The 24,265-nt window shown below is 42.9% G+C and overlaps 1 protein-coding gene across 1 annotated transcript in view; it reads left to right on the forward strand.

Moving 5' to 3' along the window:
* The window catches only part of LOC132893465 (voltage-dependent R-type calcium channel subunit alpha-1E), a 177,647-nt gene that overhangs the window by 63,188 nt on the left and 90,194 nt on the right, over nt 1–24,265 (forward strand). The window contains exons 3-4 of the mRNA XM_060932628.1: nt 19,043–19,148; nt 21,882–22,021. Of these exons, the coding sequence (XP_060788611.1) occupies nt 19,043–19,148; nt 21,882–22,021 (246 nt within the window). The remainder of the gene's footprint in view (nt 1–19,042; nt 19,149–21,881; nt 22,022–24,265) is intronic.

A 24,265-nucleotide genomic window follows, 5' to 3' on the forward strand; every position in this document is an offset into this window, starting at 1 on the left:
ACTTTGAGGGGTCGAGACCGAGACAAGACCAAGACCGAGGCAGGGCAAGACCAAGTCAAGACCAAGACCAGACCAGTGTCCCACACTGCATGACACACTTATGATAAAATGTGGAACATGCAAACCATAGGCACCCCTCAAATAGACCTGTAAGTAATCCACATTCCCATAAAAACACCCACAGAAAACAAATGAAGATTCCTGTTCATTCACCTCCTTTGTTGACCTATATTATATGTCTGTATAATGAAATGTCTTGATAAAATAATCAAAAGGCACTGCAGAGATGAATTTCATGTGTGGGAATTTTCCTTTGTTTTCTATAAGCAAACAAATACAAACGCTAAGGAGCTGAAATCAACTTAACCATCTTTATTTAACACTGTACTGAATGATTTACCATCCATTTCTGATTTACCGTTTCTCAGAAATTGTTCTTCTAGAGATTGGTGTGTACTTACTGTCTATCTCAAGAAAGTGTTTAAAATGTTCATTTTCTACAAGTGACAGAGGCAGGCAACACCCAATTACCAGATCTTGGATGATGGCTTCACTGATGGCTTGTTGCATTGGTGAATGCAGACTGTAGACCTGCACTTTCTGGGCAAAAGATGCAATAGATGGCTGCGTGACATCTGTCTGTTGTCCTGCCTTGTACTCCAGGAACCTAAAATTCAGGGCGAAAGAATCCGTAAGATATCTGGTGATATGAACAATTACATCAAATAGCAATCTTAAAAATAATGGTGTAAGATATACAGAAAGTAAAAGTATCAAAACTTCATAACTGTATGTAAAATCTGTGTACTGTATTAGAACAAAATGTGTGGATCATATACAGCAAGGCATTAAGGCAACCAAAATCTTTTTCAAATAGCTTTCAAATAGTTACACAACGATATGATTGACATGGTACAATATGGCCAAACCATAACACTGAAATAACAATCACTTTTAATGTAAATAAACTTCCATGGAAAAGGGATAAAAGGGACAGATGTGTATTTTTCTAAACACCCATCTAACACACAGTGTGAGAAAATCTGAGTGATTGAGCGAGCCAGACTTACTCATTTACACACACAAGCTCTAGTGTTTGACTACATAAAGTTATATATTTGTTTGTGTATTTAACCCCCAAATTAGCACTCTTTAAGTATGTGATGTACAGTATGCTTATAGCCAGGCAAAGCATAAGTGTAACTTCATAGAAGTGGAGCATTAATGTTACTCTGTCTCCACTCTGGAGACTGCTGACTCTAGCTCTCTCACCCAGGAGAGGGAGCGCGACGTGTATCGTTTACGTCAGAGTTGACGTTGATGTAACATAACTATATACACATTAGCTACATAGCTTTACGTCACCTGTCTCGTCATTTTTATCACATGAAAAAACGTAACGTAGGAATAAGACACATGTCCTGACCCCTCACTCTCACACAAAGTTAACACTACATTAGCTAACTTAATGTTACATCCATTGTAACATTAAGTTCTCTGATGCAGTGAGTGCTAATATGCTTGCGCGCCTAGCTAGGGGGTAAATAACCGGCAAGCCAATGAAACCGGTGTCTTGAAACATACCGTATACACATGGTTAGCAAACATGTTTAGTTAGTATTCACTAAATCTCACTTATACTTAGCTTACCTTTCTTTATGCTTCCTCTCCAAGTGCCGGTAAAAGTTGGACGTGGTCCCAGCCATCTCCGTTAGCGTTGCTTTACAAAATTTACATGTTGCGCTGTGTTTTCTTTTGGTTGTAGTTGTGCACAAAAACTCTTTGTGGTTCAGGTAACCAAATTTTATTACAGACGAGTTGGCTGACATCTTCACACGGCCTCTTCTCCTGTTACTCACATGCACGTTTGTGGGGGGCGGTGAAGGGGGGCGGGAGGGGTGACAGCCGTTAACGGTGACAATTTCAAATGATAAATGAGTCAAGTTATTGGTTGTACTCAAAGCAATATGATTTATGCAAAATCACAGCAATTATATTAACAAGTAAATCCAAAAATGCACAGGCAATTTATTGATATCCCCACAGTTGTGGTCTTGACCGGTCTTGAAATAAAATCCCGAGTCCGCTTTGTCCGAGACCAAGACAAGACCGAGTAAAAATGCAGTCGATTCCGAGACGAGACCAAGACCGATCTCGAGTATTACAACACTGGTAAATATACAACCCTGATTCCAAAAAAGTTGGGACAAAGTACAAATTGTAAATAAAAACGGAATGCAATAATTTACAAATCTCAAAAACTGATATTGTATTCACAATAGAACATAGACAACATATCAAATGTCGAAAGTGAGACATTTTGAAATTTCATGCCAAATATTGGCTCATTTGAAATTTCATGACAGCAACACATCTCAAAAAAGTTGGGACAGGGGCAATAAGAGGCTGGAAAAGTTAAAGGTACAAAAAAGGAACAGCTGGAGGACCAAATTGCAACTCATTAGGTCAATTGGCAATAGGTCATTAACATGACTGGGTATAAAAAGAGCATCTTGGAGTGGCAGCGGCTCTCAGAAGTAAAGATGGGAAGAGGATCACCAATCCCCCTAATTCTGCGCCGACAAATAGTGGAGCAATATCAGAAAGGAGTTTGACAGTGTAAAATTGCAAAGAGTTTGAACATATCATCATCTACAGTGCATAATATCATCAAAAGATTCAGAGAATCTGGAAGAATCTCTGTGCGTAAGGGTCAAGGCCAGAAAACCATACTGGTTGCCCGTGATCTTCGAGCCCTTAGCCGGCACTGCATCACATACAGGCATGTTTCTGTATTGGAAATCACAAAATGGGCTCAGGAATATTTCCAGAGAACATTATCTGTGAACACAATTCACCGTGCCATCCGCCGTTGCCAGCTAAAACTCTATAGTTCAAAGAAGAAGCCGTATCTAAACATGATCCAGAAGCGCAGACGTCTTCTCTGGGCCAAGGCTCATTTAAAATGAACTGTGGCAAAGTGGAAAACTGTTCTATGGTCAGATGAATCAAAATTTGAAGTTCTTTATGGAAATCAGGGACGCTGTGTCATTCGGACTAAAGAGGAGAAGGACGACCCGAGTTGTTATCAGCGCTCAGTTCAGAAGCCTGCATCTCTGATGCTATGGGGTTGCATTAGTGCGTGTGGCATGGGCAGCTTACACATCTGGAAAGACCCCATCAATGCTGAAAGGTATATCCAGGTTCTAGAGCAACATATGCTCCCATCCAGACGACGTCTCTTTCAGGGAAGACCTTGCATTTTCCAACATGACAATGCCAAACCACATACTGCATCAATTACAGCATTATGGCTGTGTAGAAGAAGGGTCCGGGTACTGAACTGGCCAGCCTGCAGTCCAGATCTTTCACCCATAGAAAACATTTGGCGCATCATAAAACGGAAGATACGACAAAAAAGACCTAAGACAGTTGAGCAACTAGAATCCTTCATTAGACAAGAATGGGTTAACATTCCTATCCCTAAACTTGAGCAACTTGTCTCCTCAGTCCCCAGACGTTTACAGACTGTTGTAAAGAGAAAAGGGGATGTCTCACAGTGGTAAACATGGCTTTGTCCCAACTTTTTTGAGATGTGTTGTTGTCATGAAATTTAAAATCACCTAATTTTTCTCTTTAAATGATACATTTTCTCAGTTTAAACATTTGATATGTCATCTATGTTCTATTCTGAATAAAATATGGAATTTTGAATCTTCCACATCATTGCATTCCATTTTTATTTACAATTTGTACTTTGTCCCAACTTTTTTGGAATCGGGGTTGTATATATTTTTAAATAACCAGGCAATAAACTATCCACTACTTTATTTTGATTCCTTTTCTAATCCTGCATTGCCATAAATTTTGTGGAGAAATGCAAACAAATTGACTGAGACCATAACACGCTACCCATAATATTATACTATAGTCTCGTACAGCATGCACTTGTACACCTCCGCTGTGCTCACGGAAAATCACATCACGCTCGATGGAGTTATGGCGGCCTGCCTGACAAAAAATAATAGTTCCGCCTATTTTCATCACTTTAGTGGTTATATCGCCAAGAACAAATTCAACATGCAGCTTTTTTATAAATAAAGGACAGACATAAAGACTGACTTTCAGCTCAGTTTGTTTATTTACGAAATATTTCCTTTAAAGTGCTGAGGTGTTTGTGTGACGTCTCTGGAAGGAGTCTCCAGTGTCAGCGCTGTGTAAGAGTCAGAGCTGAAGCTGGAACTTTTAAATTTTCCGATATCTTCAGGATGGAGTTTAGGAACCTGTGTGTTTCTCGGTAACATGCAGAACAAGCACAATTAATTTGTCTTATTAACTTTGAGAGAGAGAATAAAGAAAGGGTGGTGAGGGAACTACTGTTTATAGCTGCTATAACATCAGCGTGAACACTAATGTTTAGTCATCTCATTTAATAAATAGAAAATTGTAGTTGTTGGAAAATTGGAGTGTGAGTACGCAGGCATTTACGGATGTATGTGTGGCAGAAGACAGCTTTAGAATAGCGAACCAAGCCAAATCAAGAGACAGGAATCAAAGTCAGTAAACACGCTAGGGTTGGGCGATCGGCAAACAGAATATCAGAGGTAAACAGAGATCGAGGAAATGAGAAACACTAACAAAGGTCAGAATGGTAGAAAGGCGGTCAGAGGGTTAACAAGGCTTGGTATGATCAGTGAACTGGAATGATACTTCGCATTGAGTGCTTGTGTGACTGGTGTTTATATACAGGGACAGGTGATGAGGAAATGGATGTCAGCTGTCTGTGTGTCTGTGGGAGACAGAGGGCGCTGTGTGTTCTGGGAGTTGTAGTTTGAGCTGTCCATGTTTGTAGTCAGCTCTTCACCAGCGGGTTTACTGACAGAGCCCCCCTGAGGAGCTACCTTTGGGGGATAAAGTCTTTCAGGAGTGTCCTCGACCTCTAGGTGCTGGTTTGGTGGGATGCTGAGCATGGAAATCCTGCTTGAGCAGTGGGTTGAGGATGTCTTTGGACTTTACCCAACTCTGTTCCTCTGGCCCGTGTCCTTCCCAGTCTACCAGGTATTTGATCTGGCTGCCTCTTCGCCTGGAGTCGAGGATCTTGTTGACCTGGTAGATGGATTCTCTGTCGAAGTTCAGAGAGGGATGGTCTAGAGTGGGTGTCTTCTCGGAGAGCAGACCTGGAATGACGGGTTTGAGATTGTATACGTGGAAAGGGGGAGAGATTCTGCCTTGCAGTGGAAGTTCTAGTTGGTAAGAGACATCATTGATGCGCCATAGTACCTTGAAGGGTCTGATGTAATGTGACTGGAGCTTCTTACAGGTTTGTGTCTCTCATAGGTTCTTTGTTGCCACCCATACTCGATCTCCCGGAAGTTACGTGGGGGTCTCTCCTCTATGATGATCGGCATAGGCTTTGTATTTCGTGCAGACAACTTCGAGTCACTGGTGAACCTCCTCCCAAACAGTTTGGCTGCGTTTGAACCATTCGTCAACTGCCTGGACTTGACTGGGTGCGTCATCCCAGGGGAACAAGGGTGGTTGGTAGCCGAGTATGCAGTAGAACAGTGTTAGCTGAGTCACAGAATGCTTCAGTGAGTTCTGCGCATACTCGGCCCATGACAGGAAACATGCCCAGTCCCACTGGTTGCGCATGCAGTAGATGCATAGGAAGCAGCCAATCTCCTGGTTGGCCCGCTCTACCTGCCCATTGGACTGGGGGTGGTAACCTGATGTGAGGCTAACGGACACTCCCAGTCTCTCTATGAAGCATGACCAGAACTTGGATATGAACTGAGGACCTCGGTCACTTACAAGGTCCTCAGGGATGCCGTAGTAGCAGAAGACTTGCTGATACAGGAGTTCTGCTGTTTGGGCAGCAGTGGGAATGCCCAGAAGAGGGATGAGCCTCAAGGCCTTTGGGAACCGGTCTATGGTGACCATGATTGTGGTGTTGTTTTGGGATGCAGGAAGGTCTGTGATGAAGTTGATCACCAAGTGTGACCATGGTCACTGTGGGACAGGTAGAAGCACAAGTTTGCCGGCTGGAGAAGCTCGGGGAACCTTGGCCTGTGCGCAGTTGGAACAGGAAGCGACAAAACGGTTGATCTCAGTCAACATGTTGTTCCACCAGTACCTATTCTTCAGCATTTGGTAGGTGGGATAGCTGTTGGGGTGACCAGTGGCAGGAGAGGAGTGTGCCCAGGTAATGAGTTTGCTGCGTAGATGTGTGGGCACAAAGAGAAGACCAGGTGGGATGATGATGGGAGTAGTCTGAGGTTGAGACTTACGAATTTCGCTGTCCAAATCCCATGTGATGGATTGGATGAAATGTTGGGGTGGGATGATGGGTTGGGGTTCTGTGTCTCTGGGTGACGGATCTACAGCCCGGGACAGAGCATCCTCTTTAGTGTTCTTGGACCCTGGTTGGAAGGAGATAGAGAAGTTAAACCGGGTAAAGAATAGTGCCCACTAGTCTGGCTAACGCAACTTCAAAGCTCTGCGAGCATTGGTCTGGCAAAGATATTAAGCCCAACCGTTTCCCAAAGCATGTGGTTGACCTGCCTCCCTGAAATGCCTCAGCTTGCTACTGGTCGAAGCCAGAAAAGGCTGTGATGAAGCTTAAACCAATCACATCACTCTTTCCTCTGACGTATGTGACGTGACGGAAACTGCTTGAGTAACAGGAAGAAGATAAATACCTCCAGGGCTGCTCTTTGCTCCGTTTTCAGTGAGAACTTCCCGTTGAATGCTTTCAATACAGCATCTACCGCTGTGTCAAAGGCTTGCCGCTGCTCCATGTTCGTAATGTTTCTAGTGAATGAAGCGCTTCTGGCATAGATTCTGTAAACAATCTATGGCTTCCGATCGCAGTTCTACTACGTCACTGCCTTGAACACGCCTCTACCCAGGGCCGTTGGAGATGCTCAAAGTTGATTGGCTTCCGATTTTTTGGGAGCTTGGAAGAGCTGGAGATAGCTTGCCTTGCCAGACTAAGTTCGCAACAGGCCCCCGTGTTGCATCACACTTAGGATGGGCGGGCCCAGGCTAAGTGCCCACCTAGCCTGACATGGATTCAGCCTCTTGGCCTTCTTGAGATACTCTAGGTTCTTGTGGTTGGTTAAGATGGTGAATGGGTGAGTTGCTATCTCTAGCCAGTGTTGCCACTCTTCTAGGGCTAGCTTGATGGCCAGCAGCTCACGATTGCCCACGTCATAGTTCCTCTCGGCAGGGCTAAGCTTTTTGGAGAAAAAGGCCACTGGGTGTAGTTTTGGCCTTTCTCCAAATTGTTGGGAAAGGATGGCTCCAACTCCCGTGTCAGAGGCATCCACTTCTACGACAAATGGCTTCGTGGGGTCTGGATGTTGGAGAATGGGAGCTGACGTGAATGCGGCCTTGAGCTGGTTAAAGGCTTCTTCCACCTGAGGATTCCACCTAAGGCACTTGGGACCCTTTTTCAGGAGGGTGGTCAAAGGTGAGGCCAAGGTGTTGAAGTTCCTGATGAATCGCCGGTAGAAGTTGGCGAAACCTAGAAACCTCTGGAGGTCCTTGACTGACTTGGGTTGCAGCCATGAGGTGATGGCCGAGACTGGCTGAATCCATATTAACTCCTTCTGAGCTGATGTAGCCCAAGAAGGAGATCTTGTCTAGGTGGAATTCGCACTTCTCGGCCTTGACGTAAAGGTGGTTTTCAAGCAGCCATTTTAATATGGCTCTGATGTGGCTTTGATGACTGTGGAAATCTGAAGAGTAAATCAAGATGTCATCTATGTATGCAATGACGTACTTTCCCAGCATGTCCCGCAGTACGTCGTTGATGAAACTTTGGAGCACGCTGGGAGCTGAAGATAGTCCATATGGCATGACCCGGTATTCAAAGTGACTGGTGGTTGTACTGAACGCTGTCTTCCACTTGTCACCTTGTTTAATCTGGATCAAATTGTAGGCACTTCTGAGCTCCAGCTTGGAAAAAATCTTGGCTGGTCTGAGTTGCTCCAGAGCTGCTGGTACTAGTGGGAGAGGATATGGGTACTTGATGGTGACCTCATTTAGCCCTCGATAGTCAACGCAGGGTCGTAGTCCACCTCTTCATTTCTCTACAAAGAAGAAGCTGGCCGAGGCATGAGATTTCGACGGCTGGATGTAACCTTGTTTGAGAGCTTCTTGGATGTATTCCTCCATGGCGGCGTGTTCTTTCTGGGAAAGGGGATAGATGTGCCCTCGTGGTGGTGTCGTGCCCGGTACCAGTTCGATGGCACAGTCGTAGGATATATGCGGTGGTAGTCTGCAGGCCTTCCCCTTACTGAAGACCTCAGAAAGATCCTGGTAGCATTCAGGAACGTTGTCCATGGAGGCTGGAAGTGGGCTCTCTACTGAGGTAGAGGAGACAATGAGTGAGTTGAGGACGAGAGAGGCAGCTCTGGAAGCACGTAGATGACCACTAGAGTATCTCCTTGTTCTGCCAGGAGATGAGGGGGTCATGTAGTTGTAACCAGGGGTAGCCAAGGATGATGATATGGTGATCAGTGGTCATGACATACAAGGATATCAATTCGTGATGGAGGGCTCCTACTTGTATTTGAAGTGGCTGTGTCTGGGAATTAATCAGGCCTTCACCTGTGGGTCCGCTGTTGATGGTCCGGATGCTAAGTGCGTTCTACAGAGAGGTGACCTGGCAGGTGGAGCTCCTGTACGAGAGCTTTGCTGATGAAGTTCCCCTCTGCTCCTAATCTACGAAGGCAGACAGCACATGAGTGGAGGATGCCAACTTCAGTAATACGGGGATTTTGAAGGACTTAGAGTGGAGCTTTCTCACCGGACTTGGGGAGGAAGTGGATCTCTCGGTGGAGGTTCCCCAGACAGATCAAACTGGACAGCACTGGAGGTTGTGATCGGCACTCCCACAGTAGTAACACAAACCCTCTTTACGCCATCTGGCATGCTCAGCATAGGACAACCATGAGTGAGAGAGTTCCATGGGTTCGTGGTCCTCTGGAGGTGGATTTGGTTTCTTATCTGTGAGGAGCGAAGGCCGGTGTTTCAACAGCTGGTCCAGATGAATAGCCAGTTTGATCAAGGCGTCCAGCGAGAGGTTCTCATCCCTGCATGCCAGCTCACTGAGGATCTCAGGGCACAACCTCTGGCGAAAGACCGCTTTGAGTGCTGGGTCATTCCATCCACTGGAGGTTGCAAGGGTCCTAAAATCCAGGGCATATTCAGCGATGCTTCTAGTGCCCTGTGAGCTGGTGAGAAGGCTTTCCCCGACTTCAGTTCCCTCGGCTTCATGGTCAAAAACCTTCTTGAAGAGGGAGAGAAACCGTTCGTATGACCCCGTTGGCATTCCACCTTTGTTCCAGACAGCCATAGCCCAGCGGAGTGCTTTGGCGGAGAGGAGAGACAGAAACTTAGCGATTTTATGTTCTTCCGGGATATCCGGCATGGTGGCGAAATACAAAGAGCATTGTAGCAAGAAGCCCTTACATGTGGTGGGGTCACCAGTGAACTTTTCCGGTGTGGGGAGTTGCAAGGCTGGGCGAGGAGGAGATTTGGTGTGTGCTAGGAGGGCCTGCAATATAACCATCGTTAGGTACGCCATCCTGGTGTTGAGATCGGCAAGCATCTGTTGGTGTTCTCCTAGCAGTTGCCCTGGGCGTTGAGAGCCATCTGCTTTTGATCCTCCTCTACATCCATGATGGTGAAGTATCCTGTGAGTATGCAGGCACTTATGGATGTATGTGTGGCGGAAGACAGCTTTAGAATAGCGAACCAAGCCAAATCGAGAGACAGGAATCAAGGTCAGTAAACACACTAGGGTTAGGTGATCGGCAAACAGAATATCAGAGGTAAATCGAGATCAAGGAAACAAGAAACACTAGCAAAGGTCAGAATGGTAGAAAGGCAGTCAGAGAGATAACAAGGCTTGGTGTGATTGGTGAACCGGAACAATACTTTGCAATGAGTGCTTGTGTGACTGGTGTTTATATACAGAGGCAGGTGATGAGGAAATGGATGTTAGCTGTGTGTTAGAAGGCGGGAGACAGAGGGCACTGTGTGTTCTGGGAGTTGTAGTTTGAGCTGCCCATGTTTGTAGTCAGCTCTTCACCAGTGGGTTTACTGACCTGGAGTGGTATAAGAGGAACGAAACACCTTAGTGGCCTTACTGTTATAGGAAAATAATTCTGCTTTGCACTGGACTGTGTTACACAACCCCGGCATGGATTATTTTCCTATAACAGCACAGCCTGGAGTGTGTTAGAAGTGCCACTACAAAAACTTCTGGAAAAATACTCCAAATTGTTGAATTTGTATCCATCAACTAATTGTTAATGTTTAAGCATTTAAAGGTAATCAGTGTCTCCGTTCAGTCATGTTCATCATTTATCTGGATGTTTGTGAGAAGGAAGTTTATGTAGCTGGATCTTTACTCATTTTACTGAGTTGCAGAATTGTCGTGTGGTACAAACTTTTACCAGAATGAAGCAGAATTTCCTGAAATATCCCTGTCAGCTTTTCCATTTTTTCATGGTAGAGTGTGACATTTCGCTGACTCCAGGTGTCCAAATTGAGTTTAATCGCAGAGTTCAGAAGTGTGAGTCGTTCCCTGGAGAGCTTCCTGAAGAGAACAGAGCCTCTTCTGTGCAGTGAGAAAATATCAAGTCATGAACTTTTCCTGGATTGATGCTGGAGAATCAGTAATGCCGAACTGTACAGCAGGTAGTTAGTTATTTGAATCGACACTTTATTTATGCAATGAGGGAAATTCCATGGCCTTTTCAGCATCACAGACCTGGGGTGGGTTTCCTGAAAGCCTCTTAACCCTAAGAGCATCTTAAGTAGGAGAGAGAGTGTTCATTGTGCTGCTCACTCTACCATTTAATGATTATCTTTGTGCTGCACTGCTTTTGGGAAACTCAGACCTGAGCTGTGTGACTGGGGCATTAGTGCAGGCCAGAGACACTGATGATACTCGGATATTACTGCATTATCTGATGGTCTGCAGTGACACACAGCTTTATCACCAGCTTCATTTAGCTGTTGTTAATCTGGGCGACTCTTACAGCTAGCTTCATCCATCACGAGGTGAAGAAGCTCTTCTGCACTGCACAAGCTGTTTTACTCAACATTGAAAGATGAACATTGTTACAGTGGTTACACGGCACTGCTGAATCGTGGACTCTGATTGGTCAGAAGGTGTTGATTAATTCTCTGTAACAGCAGCTCTGACAGTAGTGCAGGTTTATATTAATGAAGATGTAACATTATTTATCATTTCTGGAAGGAGTCTCCAGTGTCAGTGCTTTGTAACAGTCAGAAGTGAAGCTGTAAACATCTTCAGGACGGAGGAGTTTACGCTTCATTGGGGTTTCTCGGGAATAAAACATAACAAGCTGCGTTATTACAGAACATTAAGTGTAACCATAAATGGATAAAAAATGATGTGTTGTTTTTTAATAAATAATGAATTGTAATTGTTGATAAATTGCTGTGGTATAAGTGTAATAAAAAAAAAAAACCCTCGAGACGACATGATGTTAGAGGAAAATAATCAAGAGAAGATGATGAACTCTGTCCATGGTGCTGAAGCTGACGATGACGTCTTGTGTAGTTGTTTAGGAATCGCGTCCTGTCAAAAATCTGTGGCATCATCTTTTTTAAAAAAAAATCATAGTTGCAGCTTCACTCATGGTTTCACAGTTTATCAGTAAAAATATTTGTTTTGTTTTTTGTTTTAACTTGAATTATGAACCATCAAACATTTAGATTTTTTTATTTATTTGATGTTTGTTTGTTGAGATGGGAAAAAAAAGAGTTATCATTATAAACCAATCATGTGCTTTATTATTCAGTCTCTACACCAATCAGAAGTCTGATCATTCAGCACCAGGTGTGTGTGTGTGTGTGTGTGTGTGTGTGTGTGTGTGTGTGTGTGTGTGTGTGTGTGCACTCAAACTTTTCATGAACTCGGATTGTATATAAACTAGTAGAAAGGTAAAATACTGATTAATTTGTAAAGATTGCGCAGTTAAAGACTCTCAGCACCTCCACTGCTCGTGTCACCAAACACCACATCCCTGTTTCCTGTCTACACTTATAGAGTCAATTTAAATGTCCTGGTGTGTGTGTGTGTGTGTGTTAAATTAGCCTGAGTGGCATGTAAATTTGAAGTGTGTCATCACCCATCTTTCTCCGAACACAACAGTGAGGTTTTGCTAATGGCTGTGTAATAAATCTGGCGCTGAACGAAACACAATCTGTCACTCAGGAGACTCGAAGACAAACATCTCAGTGTGAGTCATGAGAACGTGTGAGTGGAGATGAATCTGTTCACTGTCTGTGGTGGTGGTAGTGGTGATGATGATGGGAATGTTGATGTTAATGATAGTGATGGTGATGGTGATGATGAAGATGATGATGGTAGTGATGATTGTGGTGATGGTGATGATGATGGTAGTGATGATTGTGGTGATGGTGATGATGATGGGAATGTTGATGTTAATGATAGTGATGGTGGTGATGATGATGATGAAGATGATGATGGTAGTGATGATTGTGGTGATGGTGATGATGATGGTAGTGATGATTGTGGTGATGGTGATGATGATTGTGGTGGTGATGATGATGGTAGTGATGATTGTGGTGATGATGGGAATGATGATGTTAATGTTGGTGATGGTGATAATCGTGATGATGTTAATGATGATGTTGTTGATAGTGATGATGATGATGATGATGATGATGATGTGCCATCAACAGAGCAACAGGTAGTGTTAGAGTTTAAAATAGTGTGTTTGTTGAAATTTTGATTTCTGAGATTTTCTGGATGTTATGAAAACTGTTTTTAAAAAAATTATAAACATTCGTACATCATTTCTACAGCACCTATGCCATTTTTAAAACACTGCGTCAGTAATGTTAGTTTTTGGCAGAGGCAGTGTTTTCTTTCATACATGTGTGTTTTGTTTAATCCAGCTGTGTCTCTTGTTGATCCAGGTGTCTGTTTTATTTAAACCAGGTGTGTTTTGTCAGCTCAGGTGTATTATCTTGGTGTGTTTAATTGGTCCAAGAATGTATTTCACATTTTGTGTGTGTGTGTGGGGGGGGGGGGTTCAAGTGTATTTTGTTTAATCCAGATATGTTTTTGTTTCCCCAGTTGTATGTTTTGTTTGGTCTAATGGTGCTTTATTTAAACCAGATGTGTGTTTTCTTTGCTCCAGCTTGTTCTTGAGTGTTTACTTCATTTAATCCCAGTTTATGTATTTCTTAACAATGTGTGTCTTTGTTCAGGTGTGTGTGTGTGTGTGTGTGTGTGTTCTTCAGTCTAATCGATTTAGTCCAATCCACTGGCAAAAACAATGGAACATGAAAACAAAACCACAACATGTCCAATAATTACACATCAAACTCAATCCAAAAGAGCAGAACCCCAAGTGTAGCTATAAAATCCTCCATGCAGTTCTCGGATCAGTATTGTGGCTCTAGAACTGTCACTGCAGATGTAAAATCCTCTGTGTGCTTCTTGAATCCTTGCGTGTTTCCAGTCTCCCCAGTGTGGATTACTCAGTGTGGTTTCATAATCCTCAGTGCGGTTCAAGAATCCTCAAGAAAATCCTCAAGGCAGTTTTAGAACACTTAGAGTGGTTCTGCAGTCATCAGTGTACTAGAACTCTCTGTCTGGTTCTAGAATGGGCGAGTACGTAGAACTGAGGACTGTAGAATCCTCACTACTTCCCTAAACTCTTTCGTGAGGCCCTAAAATCCTCCACATGGTTTCATAATCCTCAATCATCCTGGAATGTGGTGATTGAGGGAGATACAGTTATGGAACCAAGGCAAGTGAAAATGTGGGCGGAGTCACTGTTGGACTGTAGAAAAGTTGTTGTTGAAGAGGAAAAACACATTCACGTTCATGTTCTTTTCTCTTTTTGTTTTCCTGTCTGTTTCTACTGTTCTGTCTCTCTTTCTGTGGGTTTAAAAATAACAGCGGAGACGGAACACAGTGCCATTTGCATCTGTACCATTTGTGTGTTTTTATTTTCTCTCCCAGCCACGTGTGTTTTTTCCATCATCGCTTTCTTCAAACCTTGTTACAGGACGGTGAACATGAATCACACGATCTAATTCGGCACACGCTCAAAGACACACACACACACACACACACACACACACACACACACACACACACACACACACACACACACACAGAGACAGAGAGGGGAAAATAGAGATGCAGCGAGACGAAAAGGATCAAAAGGTAAAAAGGAAAGAGAAGAAAATCAATAGAGCGCTGAACCAATGCGGTCCTGGGATTCACACAAAAATAACACAGTTACATAAGAACAAATCCCTCTCAATCTCTTCTTCACATGTTTTTTTTAAAAAAAAATTATTCATGGCCTAAGATGAAGCTCTGCCTCTCCAGAGGAAGGTCTTAATGTAATTGACACGATCAATTATTGAGTGTGAGCTCAGTGGGGAATTTCCCTTTTTTTTGCTCCCTGGTGGGAATCAGAAAAAACAACAGCTGCTCTCCCCCCCCCCCCAAACTTCCAATTACACACACACACACACACACACACACACACACACACACACACACACACACACACACACACACACACAAGCTGTGCTTCGTTCTGTTTCAGTACCTGCTACCTGTCTCAGAAAAAGCAGCGTTCTCAAATTAGTTGTCGGCTGTGTTCCCAATGAGACAGGCCTGGAAGTGTGCTGATGCTGATTAAGCATGCTTCCTACCTAGGGAGCCTATTGTGCACTATGAAGGCATGCTGTCTATCCATAGTGCATGTTGACTTTATGTGTAAGTCATTCTAGAATCCTCGCTTCAGGTCTTTAATTGTGGTTCTAAAGTCACTACAGATCTACAATCCTTACTGGGGTTCTAGAATCCTCATTGCAGTTCTGGAAACCTGACTGTGAGTCTGAAATCGTTGCTTCCAGGCTAGGTCTGGAATCCTCACTGCAGGTCTGGAATCCTCACTGCAGTTCTGGAATCGTCAGGATCAGTGTAATTTTAAAATACCCTGTGTGGCTCTGGAGTCCTTTATGTGACTCTAGAACACTCAGTGTGGCTTTATAATCCTCAGTGCCAGGCTCTAGAGTTGTTAAAGTTGCAGTAACTGTAGAGCTCTAGAATTATCACTGCAGTTCTAGAACCCTCTGTGTGTTACTAGAATCATAACTGGGGTTTTGTGGAATGCCTGATTTGCCTCGAGTCATTCCTGTCACCGCAGAATATAGTGTTATTTCAGGATGTGATTTCTCAGTGTGGTTCTAGGTTCCTGAGTTTGGCTCTAAAAGTGCTTCCATGCACCTGTGTGTTTACACCTTTGTGTTTGTGTTGATTATACAGAAATGGAACCCAGAAAGCTGAACACACACACACACACACACACACACACACATGCACAGTGCAGTGAATGTGAGGTGTAGAACCTGAGAACCCGTGAAGTGGATAAACAGAACATATAATGAAGGGGAGAACCGGAGTGTGTGAGTGCGCCTGATTGGCTGGTGCTCTTTTGATGATGTCATCATGTGAAGCCCTAGAATATTCAACAGCAGCTGATTAACACACACCTCTCTCTCTCTCTCTCTCTCTCTCTCTCTCTCTCTCTCTCTCTTCCTTTTATCTTTTCCCAAATTCTATTTTTAGGCCAGTGTGATGTCATTACGTTAATAATGGACGGGGGTGAGAGCCTGTTGCCACGGATACCACTCTGTCTGTCTCTCTCCAAAATGTTTAAGACGATCCTAGAGCTCTCGCTGTTCTGTCCTGTCTCACTGTTTACCTGTCTCACAATCTCTCACTCTAAATCTGTCCAACTGTTAATCTGTCTCACTATTGACCTGTCTCACTATTGACCTGTCTCACTGTTTACCTGTCTCACTATTAATCTGTCTCACTATTAATCTGTCTCACTATTGACCTGTCTCACTGTTTACCTGTCTCACTGTTAATCTGTCTAACTCTTAATCTTTCTCACTGTTTACCTGTCTCACTATTAATCTGTCTCACTATTGACCTGTCTCACTGTTTACCTGTCTCACTGTTTACCTGTCTCACTGTTAATCTGTCTAACTCTTAATCTTTCTCACTGTTTACCTGTCTCACTATTAATCTGTCTCACTGTTGACCTGTCTCATTATTAATCTATCTCACTGTTAATCTGTCTAACTCTTAATCTTTCTCACTGTTTACCTGTCTACCTGTTTACCTGTCTCACTATTAATCTATCTCACTGTTAATGTCCTGAATTTTTTTTCCATCTCACTATTTATGTCTCACTGCTCTGTTAATGTGTCTCACTGTTTACCTGTCTCTCTCACACCCTCTTCCAGCTGGTGTCAGTTAAAATTTGAGAGTTCAAAACACCTGCGCAGGTCATTTAATCTTTTTTCATCATTTCATCCTTTCAGCTTGAGTGTGATTGTGGAGTAAAAGAAGGCTGCTGTTTTGTGCTATCTGTGAGTGATAAGTCGTACAAGAGTCCTCTGATGTTAAAGCAGATACGCAGAATCTTTATTTTAAACTAAATTTCTGAGTGGATAGTATCTCCATCCTTGACTCTTGTATGCTGCATAAATGGGAATAAAATATATATTTTTGAGAGTTAAAATCGACCGCAAAGTTGTGATTGGAGCCGCCCCGCTGAGCCAGCCAGCCCTGAGCGCGTGACGTCACAGCGGGAACCGGTTTTAAGGCCGAGTCCTTTTACAGCTATAGACCAAAGTCATATAAATAACAATTTATGGTGAAAGTAAGAAACACCTTTACCGACTCGCTCAACTAAGACTGATTTGACTTCACTGATTGTGGGTTGACTCTCATTAAAACAGGATGGGTGCTATAACTTATGCAACATACATGTACATGCATGCATTTTCACTGATAAAACGTAAAAGGCTCATTAAATAATCAGATGAACTGAGACAATCACATTCTGAAGCAAATTAAATAATCTTAGACCGCTAACTTAAACACACAATACAAGTTACATGGATTAATCTAAACGCAGGTAAACAACGTGTTTTTGTTGTTTTGTATCCAAATGAGAGTCGGAGCTTACCCGTCTGTGTTCTCGCTTCTCGAAGGCCGATCTTGTGGCTGATTGTTTTGAAACAATCTGACTTTCAGTTGTTCGTTCAGTTCTCCATTCGCTTCTTCCACGTAAGGGCGAGATGGCAGCAATATCCAGTTTAGAAATAAGACGGCTGCTCCACTCATTTTCTCCATACTGTGTATTCCACCATTACTGCTGGGCTCAGGCAATTACTAAAACCCGGGACGGAAGAGAACGTCACCAGTTTTAGCAACAACCGCGGGGAGGTCACTGCCCAAGCGGTATGTCCCGTCCCGTTCAATCCCGGGTTTTACCAACAACCCTCGGCTCACACTCTGGGTGAACTGGTGCAACTGAACTTACTTTCCTTTTTAAAAAGAATAATAAATGCAATAAATACTTTCATTTTCTTGTAGTTTTCTTTAATTGTTGGTACTGCACCCTCTTTCAATCTGGGCTTATAGCCAACGCTCCTCAACAGATCAGAGGTCTTGTACGAGTCTTCACTAAAATGTGCAGAGCAGAGGAGAGACCACTTTGTAGGTGCCCAATGTGCCCATGAACTTCTCGCAAAACGCGTCCAAATCTTTGCAGTTTGAACATTGTGGGACCACAAATGCAACTTAAATCCACCTTCTGTCGTGTTGCTGCACCGGCCAGCAACACATCTACGTGGCATGGCGATAAATTAGCTCAAAATGGAGGATCGGAGTTGCAGTCAGCTCTGTGTTTTAGTCTAGCGGAAATGGTGATGAGACCGATAGACTTCCTGCTGTGACATTACGGACGTCAAGGTCATTCACTCACACCGCTACCTATATCTCATCTCACCTCATCTCATTATCTCCAGCCGCTCCATCCCTCTACAGGGTCGCAGACAAGCTGGAGCCCACCCCAGCTGACTACGGGCGAAAGGCGGGGTTCACCCTGGACAAGTCGCCAGGTCATCACAGGGCTGACACATAGACACAGACAACCATTCACACTCACGTTCACACCTACGCTCAATTTAGAGTCACCAGTTAACCTCGGTGGTGTAGTGGTTAGCGCTGTCGCCTCACAGCAAGAAGGTCCGGGTTCGAGCCCCGTGGCCGGCGAGGGCCTTTCTGTGTGGAGTTTGCATGTTCTCCCCGTGTCCGCGTGGGTTTCCTCCGGGTGCTCCGGTTTCCCCCACAGTCCAAAGACATGCAGGTTAGGTTAACTGGTGACTCTAAATTGAGCGTAGGTGTGAATGTGAGTGTGAATGGTTGTCTGTGTCTATGTGTCAGCCCTGTGATGACCTGGCGACTTGTCCAGGGTGAACCCCGCCTTTCGCCCGTAGTCAGCTGGGATAGGCTCCAGCTCGCCTGCGACCCTGTAGAACAGGATAAAGCGGCTACAGATAATGAGATGAGAGGAGATTTATTGTTAATGCTTAAAACTCTTCCTGTGCCATTCTTGAGGTCTCAAGGCATTTATAAATGAAAGTGAGGCCATGGCTCTGCGTATATGCTTTAAGTTTCAGATATCGTGGTGGTGTAATATCATGTAGGGACGATGATATTGATATATCACTCAAGCCTACTCAGGCCACGCCCTCTGGAGAGTCTTAGAGTGTAACAGAAACACATGAGTCTCTTATTTAAAGCGTGTGAACTTCTGCACACCACACCTTTCACTTCCTGCCACTTTTACCTGTTAAATCTTTTATGACTAACGCCATCTGTCCTACTGTAAACCTTCAAGACTGTAATGAAGCAGAAAGATCTAGATTTCCCGCGGTATTCTATAACAGATTTTTATTGTGCTGTTATTTATTACAGCTAATGAAGTGATAATCTGACTGAATTAAGGACTTTGCATTTTTCATCACCATTGTTTCTGTTCTAGAGATAGATCTGTGTGTGTGTGTGTGTGTGTGTGTGTGTGTGTGTGAGAGATGGTTTTCAGTATGTTATACGGTATTTCCCTTAACTTCTCTTCCTCACGCCGTTCGAGTACATGATCTTAGCCACCATCATCGCTAACTGCATCGTTTTGGCTCTGGAGCAGCATTTACCTGGAGAGGACAAGACGCCAATGTCAAAGAGGCTGGTGAGAACACACACACACACACACACACACACACACACACACACACACACACACACACACAGAGTGAAGCAGGGGTGTCCCACATGGTGTCTGTAAGCGAAGCAACACTACCGCAGTGTTGTGATTCTCTTCACCTCCACTTTGTCTGCTGCTGGAAGAAGCTTAAAAAAGAATGTTCTCAAAATGACGTGCAAACTTCATAAACCCCCCCCCCCCCCACACACACACACACACACACTCATTGATGTAACAGGGTTTACAGAGGATTGTGTCTTATGGAATAAGCAAAATGACACATCGGCTTTGTGTGTTTGTCTTAATGAATATGCAGTTTGGTGCATTTTGTCCTTAAAACTGTAAAATAGTGGGCGGAGTCAGGCTATGCTTCGACATAAAAGTTTTAACTAGTATGTGTTCAATAGTACTACTACTACTAATAATAATAATAAATAGCTGCAAGCAGTGATGGGGGGGCCAAGCAGCCCCAGCAGGGCACAATTGCCATGGAAACATGTTTGTTGGTAAAGAAAATGGCTGTATGCACTCACAGGAAGGTTCATGACAATTGGCCAGAGATTTTCTGAGATATGAGCTCGCTTCATTCAGGCTGTAATGGAAAAATGGTTTTGAAAATAAAAAATCCATCTGATAAGTTTTGTGAGACTTTATCTGAAGATCATCTTTACCAAATTTGCTGATGATTGGACAAAATTTGTGGAAAATTTTTAACCTTTTGTTAAAATCCAATATGGCGGCTGGATCAGTGGTATTGACGTGACGAATTGCCATGTCTTCCCCTTGGGACCTCATACAGTATCACCAGACACAATAATTATATTTAAGGCAAACTCAGCAACACTTATGAACCAAAATGCATTTTTGTTTCCTCCTGAGTCCATATACCAAGTTTTGTTTTGATACATCAAAGCGCTGCTGAGATATGACCTCACTTCCTGTTTGGCAGCTTCACTACTGATTTGATTGGCTGTAATGGATGAACACTTTGGCAAATCAAAACCAAATAAATAAGTTTTGTGAGGCTTGGTTGGAAGATCATCTCTGCCAAATATTTAGAAGTTTAGATAAAATTTGTGATCTGTGAAAACTTTTAAGCATTCTTGATAAAATCCAAATGGTAGAAAATTCAATATGGTGGAAATTGATGTCCTGGAATGTGTTGAACTTGGACTGAGTCAAGGGATCCAATCATACTTGAATTTTGAAAATCAGGCATCGAGGTCAAAAGTTACATGCTTAAACTCTTTTCCAAAGTTGACCTGTTGGTGGCGCTAGAGCACTCAGGGTTTCAAACAGGAAACTTGAAACTTTTGACTCTATGATTCTATGGAACGACAGAGACACCCTCACCAGGAGAAGATGAAGATAAAGAAAAGGTAGACACACAATGGATGCCTACACAGCTTCACCACTTGGCCCCAAATAAAATAAAATAAAACAGAATAATATAATATACAAACGTTTAAATAAATAAATATATATATATATATATATATATATATATATGGGGCAGCACGGTGGTGTAGTGGTTAGCGCTGTCGCCTCACAGCAAGAAGGTCCTGGGTTCGAGCCCCGGGGCCGGCGAGGGCCTTTCTGTGCGGAGTTTGCATGTTCTCCCCGTGTCCGCGTGGGTTTCCTCCGGGTGCTCCGGTTTCCCCCACAGTCCAAAGACATGCAGGTTAGGTTAACTGGTGACTCTAAATTGAGCGTAGGTGTGAATGTGAGTGTGAATGGTTGTCTGTGTCTATGTGTCAGCCCTGTGATGACCTGGCGACTTGTCCAGGGTGTACCCCGCCTTTCGCCCGTAGTCAGCTGGGATAGGATCCAGCTCGCCTGCGACCCTGTAGAAGGATAAAGCGGCTAGAGATGATGAGATGATATATATATATATATATATATATAGCTATGAACCTTACTGATAGCTGTGTGTGTGTGTGTGTGAGCTCATTCACTTAAACTCATCAAAATGCTGGCTCAAAGATGAGAAGATGCGTGGAATTCCCTTTAATTCACAATTTACATGCTTCTTGTGTGTGTGTGTGTGTGTGTGAGTGAGTCATCTCTCAGTGCTGAGTGGCAGCGTGACCCTTCGCCCACACATTTCACATCAACATGGATATGAATGATGAACGCAGTTTTTACCTTTGGCGTAGCACACACTGTCTGTCTGCTGTCACACACACACACACACACACACGCACGCTCAGCTACAGGCACATACACTTTCTCTGGAATTCCCATCAGGGCTTATACTATGAGAATGAGACAGATTTAATTTGGCTTACAACAGGTGTCTCAGGGAGTTTACACACACACACACACACACACACACACACACGGATATTATTTGCTGAAACTTATTAATGGAAATTTACAGATTATGAAATTCAGTCTTGACCAATCAGAGCTTCTCTGTAAAGTGATTGGCTGTCGTTTTGGTCCCGCCTTTTAATTAATAAACGATGCATAATAATTAGTAAACCATTCAACAAACTAAACAGACGATTCTCTAAAATAATGATCAGTTTTATTGTATTAGGATTTTTAATGAATGTTTTGCTGAATATTTTAAGTTTATTTGACAAATTTAAATGCATTTTAATTCATGAATAAAACATTGTGTGATTTATCAGTTGATTTTACGTGATTGTGACTCGGCATGGTGATGTTGGATCCTGATGGATCTCTCCTTCCTCTTACCGTATTGTGGTTCAGGAGAAAACCGAGCCGTACTTCATCGGGATGTTCTGCTTTGAGGCGGGGATAAAGATCGTGGCGCTGGGATTCGTGTTCCATAAAGGATCGTACCTGAGGAACGGCTGGAACGTCATGGACTTCATCGTGGTGCTCAGCGGGTGAGTTTAACGCTGTTTCATTTAATGCTGGTATGATTGCGGTGGTTACCATGACAACAGACAGCTGTGAGTTGTGCGTTTTGTTACAGTGTGATGAGTCACTAATGTTAGCTTGATGTTCAGATGCTTTGACATTGTGATGTCGTTTTTGCGTTGATGTCATTTGGATGTCAGATCATGAATATATTAGAGCAGGGCTTTTCAAAGTGTGGGGCGCGTCTCCCCTGGGGGGCGCCAGAGTTCTTCGGGGGGGGGGGCGTAACGTGAGGAAACATGAACCAGAATAAGTTATTATTGCGGGCATTTAGCAAACTTCAGCTAGCCTTTACCAGAGACAAAATGGATCGATTTTTAGTACCTAAAGCTACAGTGAGTGAGGAGACAGAGTCTGGGCCAAGCAAAAAACCAGACCCTCCAGGATTTCGTGATGTTGCAATTTGCAATTTCAACGCAAATTCAACCAATCCCCGCGAATTCAGGGCGGTGTTGCAATTATATCCAATCACCGCAACTTTCCCGCAAATTTGACCAATCGTTGGCGTCGTCTTGAGGTGACGTCGACAAACTACCTTCCGCCTTACTTCCGTGTATACGTTCAAGAGAAGCAGCATGTGCGCAGTGTTGCCAGATTGGGGGGTTTTAAGTGCATTTTGGTGGGTTTTGAACATATTTTGGACTGGAAAACGTCAGCAGTATCTGGCAACACTGCATGATGTGCGAGTCAGTGTTTATGTAGGCTTAAATTCTGTTACTGAAAGTGTGTTATGTTTACAGTGAAGGACTATGTGCACTTTACATTATTTTTTACTTAATACAAGAAATTAATGGATGCCAACATTTTTACGAAAATGGTATTTTATTTTCCATTGTTTAGGCAGCTTCAGTATCATACTGTGAGATTCTGTTCAAATTGTTTTTTTCTTCTATGAAGCCTGAGCCATTTATTTTATTAGTTTATAATTATTGTTTAATTTAGTCTTCAGGAGAGACTGCCTGCACACAGTACTAGTATTAATAGTTTTTTTTTTCTTACATGAAAGCTGAGGCATTTATATTATATTTTAAGGTAACTTCATGTTGTGCTGTGAGGTTCTCTGCACTTTAACTTTTGAACCAACAGGTGCATTTGGATAAGTAAAGCCTATTTTTCTGCATTTTTGTAGTCCTGGTAATCTTTTATATTGGTAAAGTTGTTTATAGGACCATTTCTCAGTGTCTTTGTTTTTTTAATCAATAGTTTTTCAGTAATAACTTAATATTTAACATATCACTCAATTTTAATCACAAAAAGAGAAAATCGCAACAATTTCTCGCAACTTTCACTTCCTCCTGCAATGTAATCGCAACAAAAACCTAAAAAACACCGCAACTTTCATCGCAATTTTTTGAAAAAACCCCGCAACATCAGACATTTTAGCCCGCAACAATCACAAAAAAGGCCCGCGGAATCCTGGGGGGACTGAAAAAAGAAGGAAGTATGACCACGATTATTTAAAGTTTGGATTTTCATGGACTGGATCTGAAGATGCTCCACTGCCACAGTGTGTTGTCTGCCAAGAGGTGCTAGCTAACGATGCTATGAGATGTTTAAAATGTGTAAAACAAGATGTTTTAAAAAGAAAAGCACAGATGTTTAAAATGTGTAAAAGAAAAAAATAAAATTGTGTACAACAACCATTTTTTTAAAAATACGAATGGAACATTAAGTATAACAACAACAAAAATTGTGAGGGGGCGCTGTTGTTTATTTGCTCTCTGAGGGGGGGGCCGACTCTCCCACACTTTGAAAACCCCTGTATTAGAGAATCTGACGCTGATGTTGCCTTGTTTTGGATGAAAGTAACTTAAAGTAGCTAAAATGTGCCAGTTACTGTATGTAAGTAAGGAATAAGACTCTTAGGGTCATGCTGTTAGAGGATAAAAATCAACGATGTTGAACCCAGAAATCTGGAAATCTGATTTTCTGAATGACTGGAAAGTTATTTGTTTGTTTATCGTGATACATGTTGTGTATCATTAAAATATCTTTGAGAATCATGATATGATATATTTGTGTCATATCGCTCACAACATTTATAACACCACTCTGTCAGATCCTGCCTTCAGAAACAAGCGAGTTCTGAATAAACGAGTAAAGATTATTAAAGTAAAAGCTGGAATGTGGGTCAGAACCAGAATAAAATGCAATTATGGTCATTTTATTGGATCAGGAAACCTATGTTGGCTTTACTCAGTACGAAAATT

This window comes from Neoarius graeffei, chromosome 10 (assembly GCF_027579695.1).
Source record: "Neoarius graeffei isolate fNeoGra1 chromosome 10, fNeoGra1.pri, whole genome shotgun sequence".
NCBI lineage: Eukaryota > Metazoa > Chordata > Actinopteri > Siluriformes > Ariidae > Neoarius > Neoarius graeffei.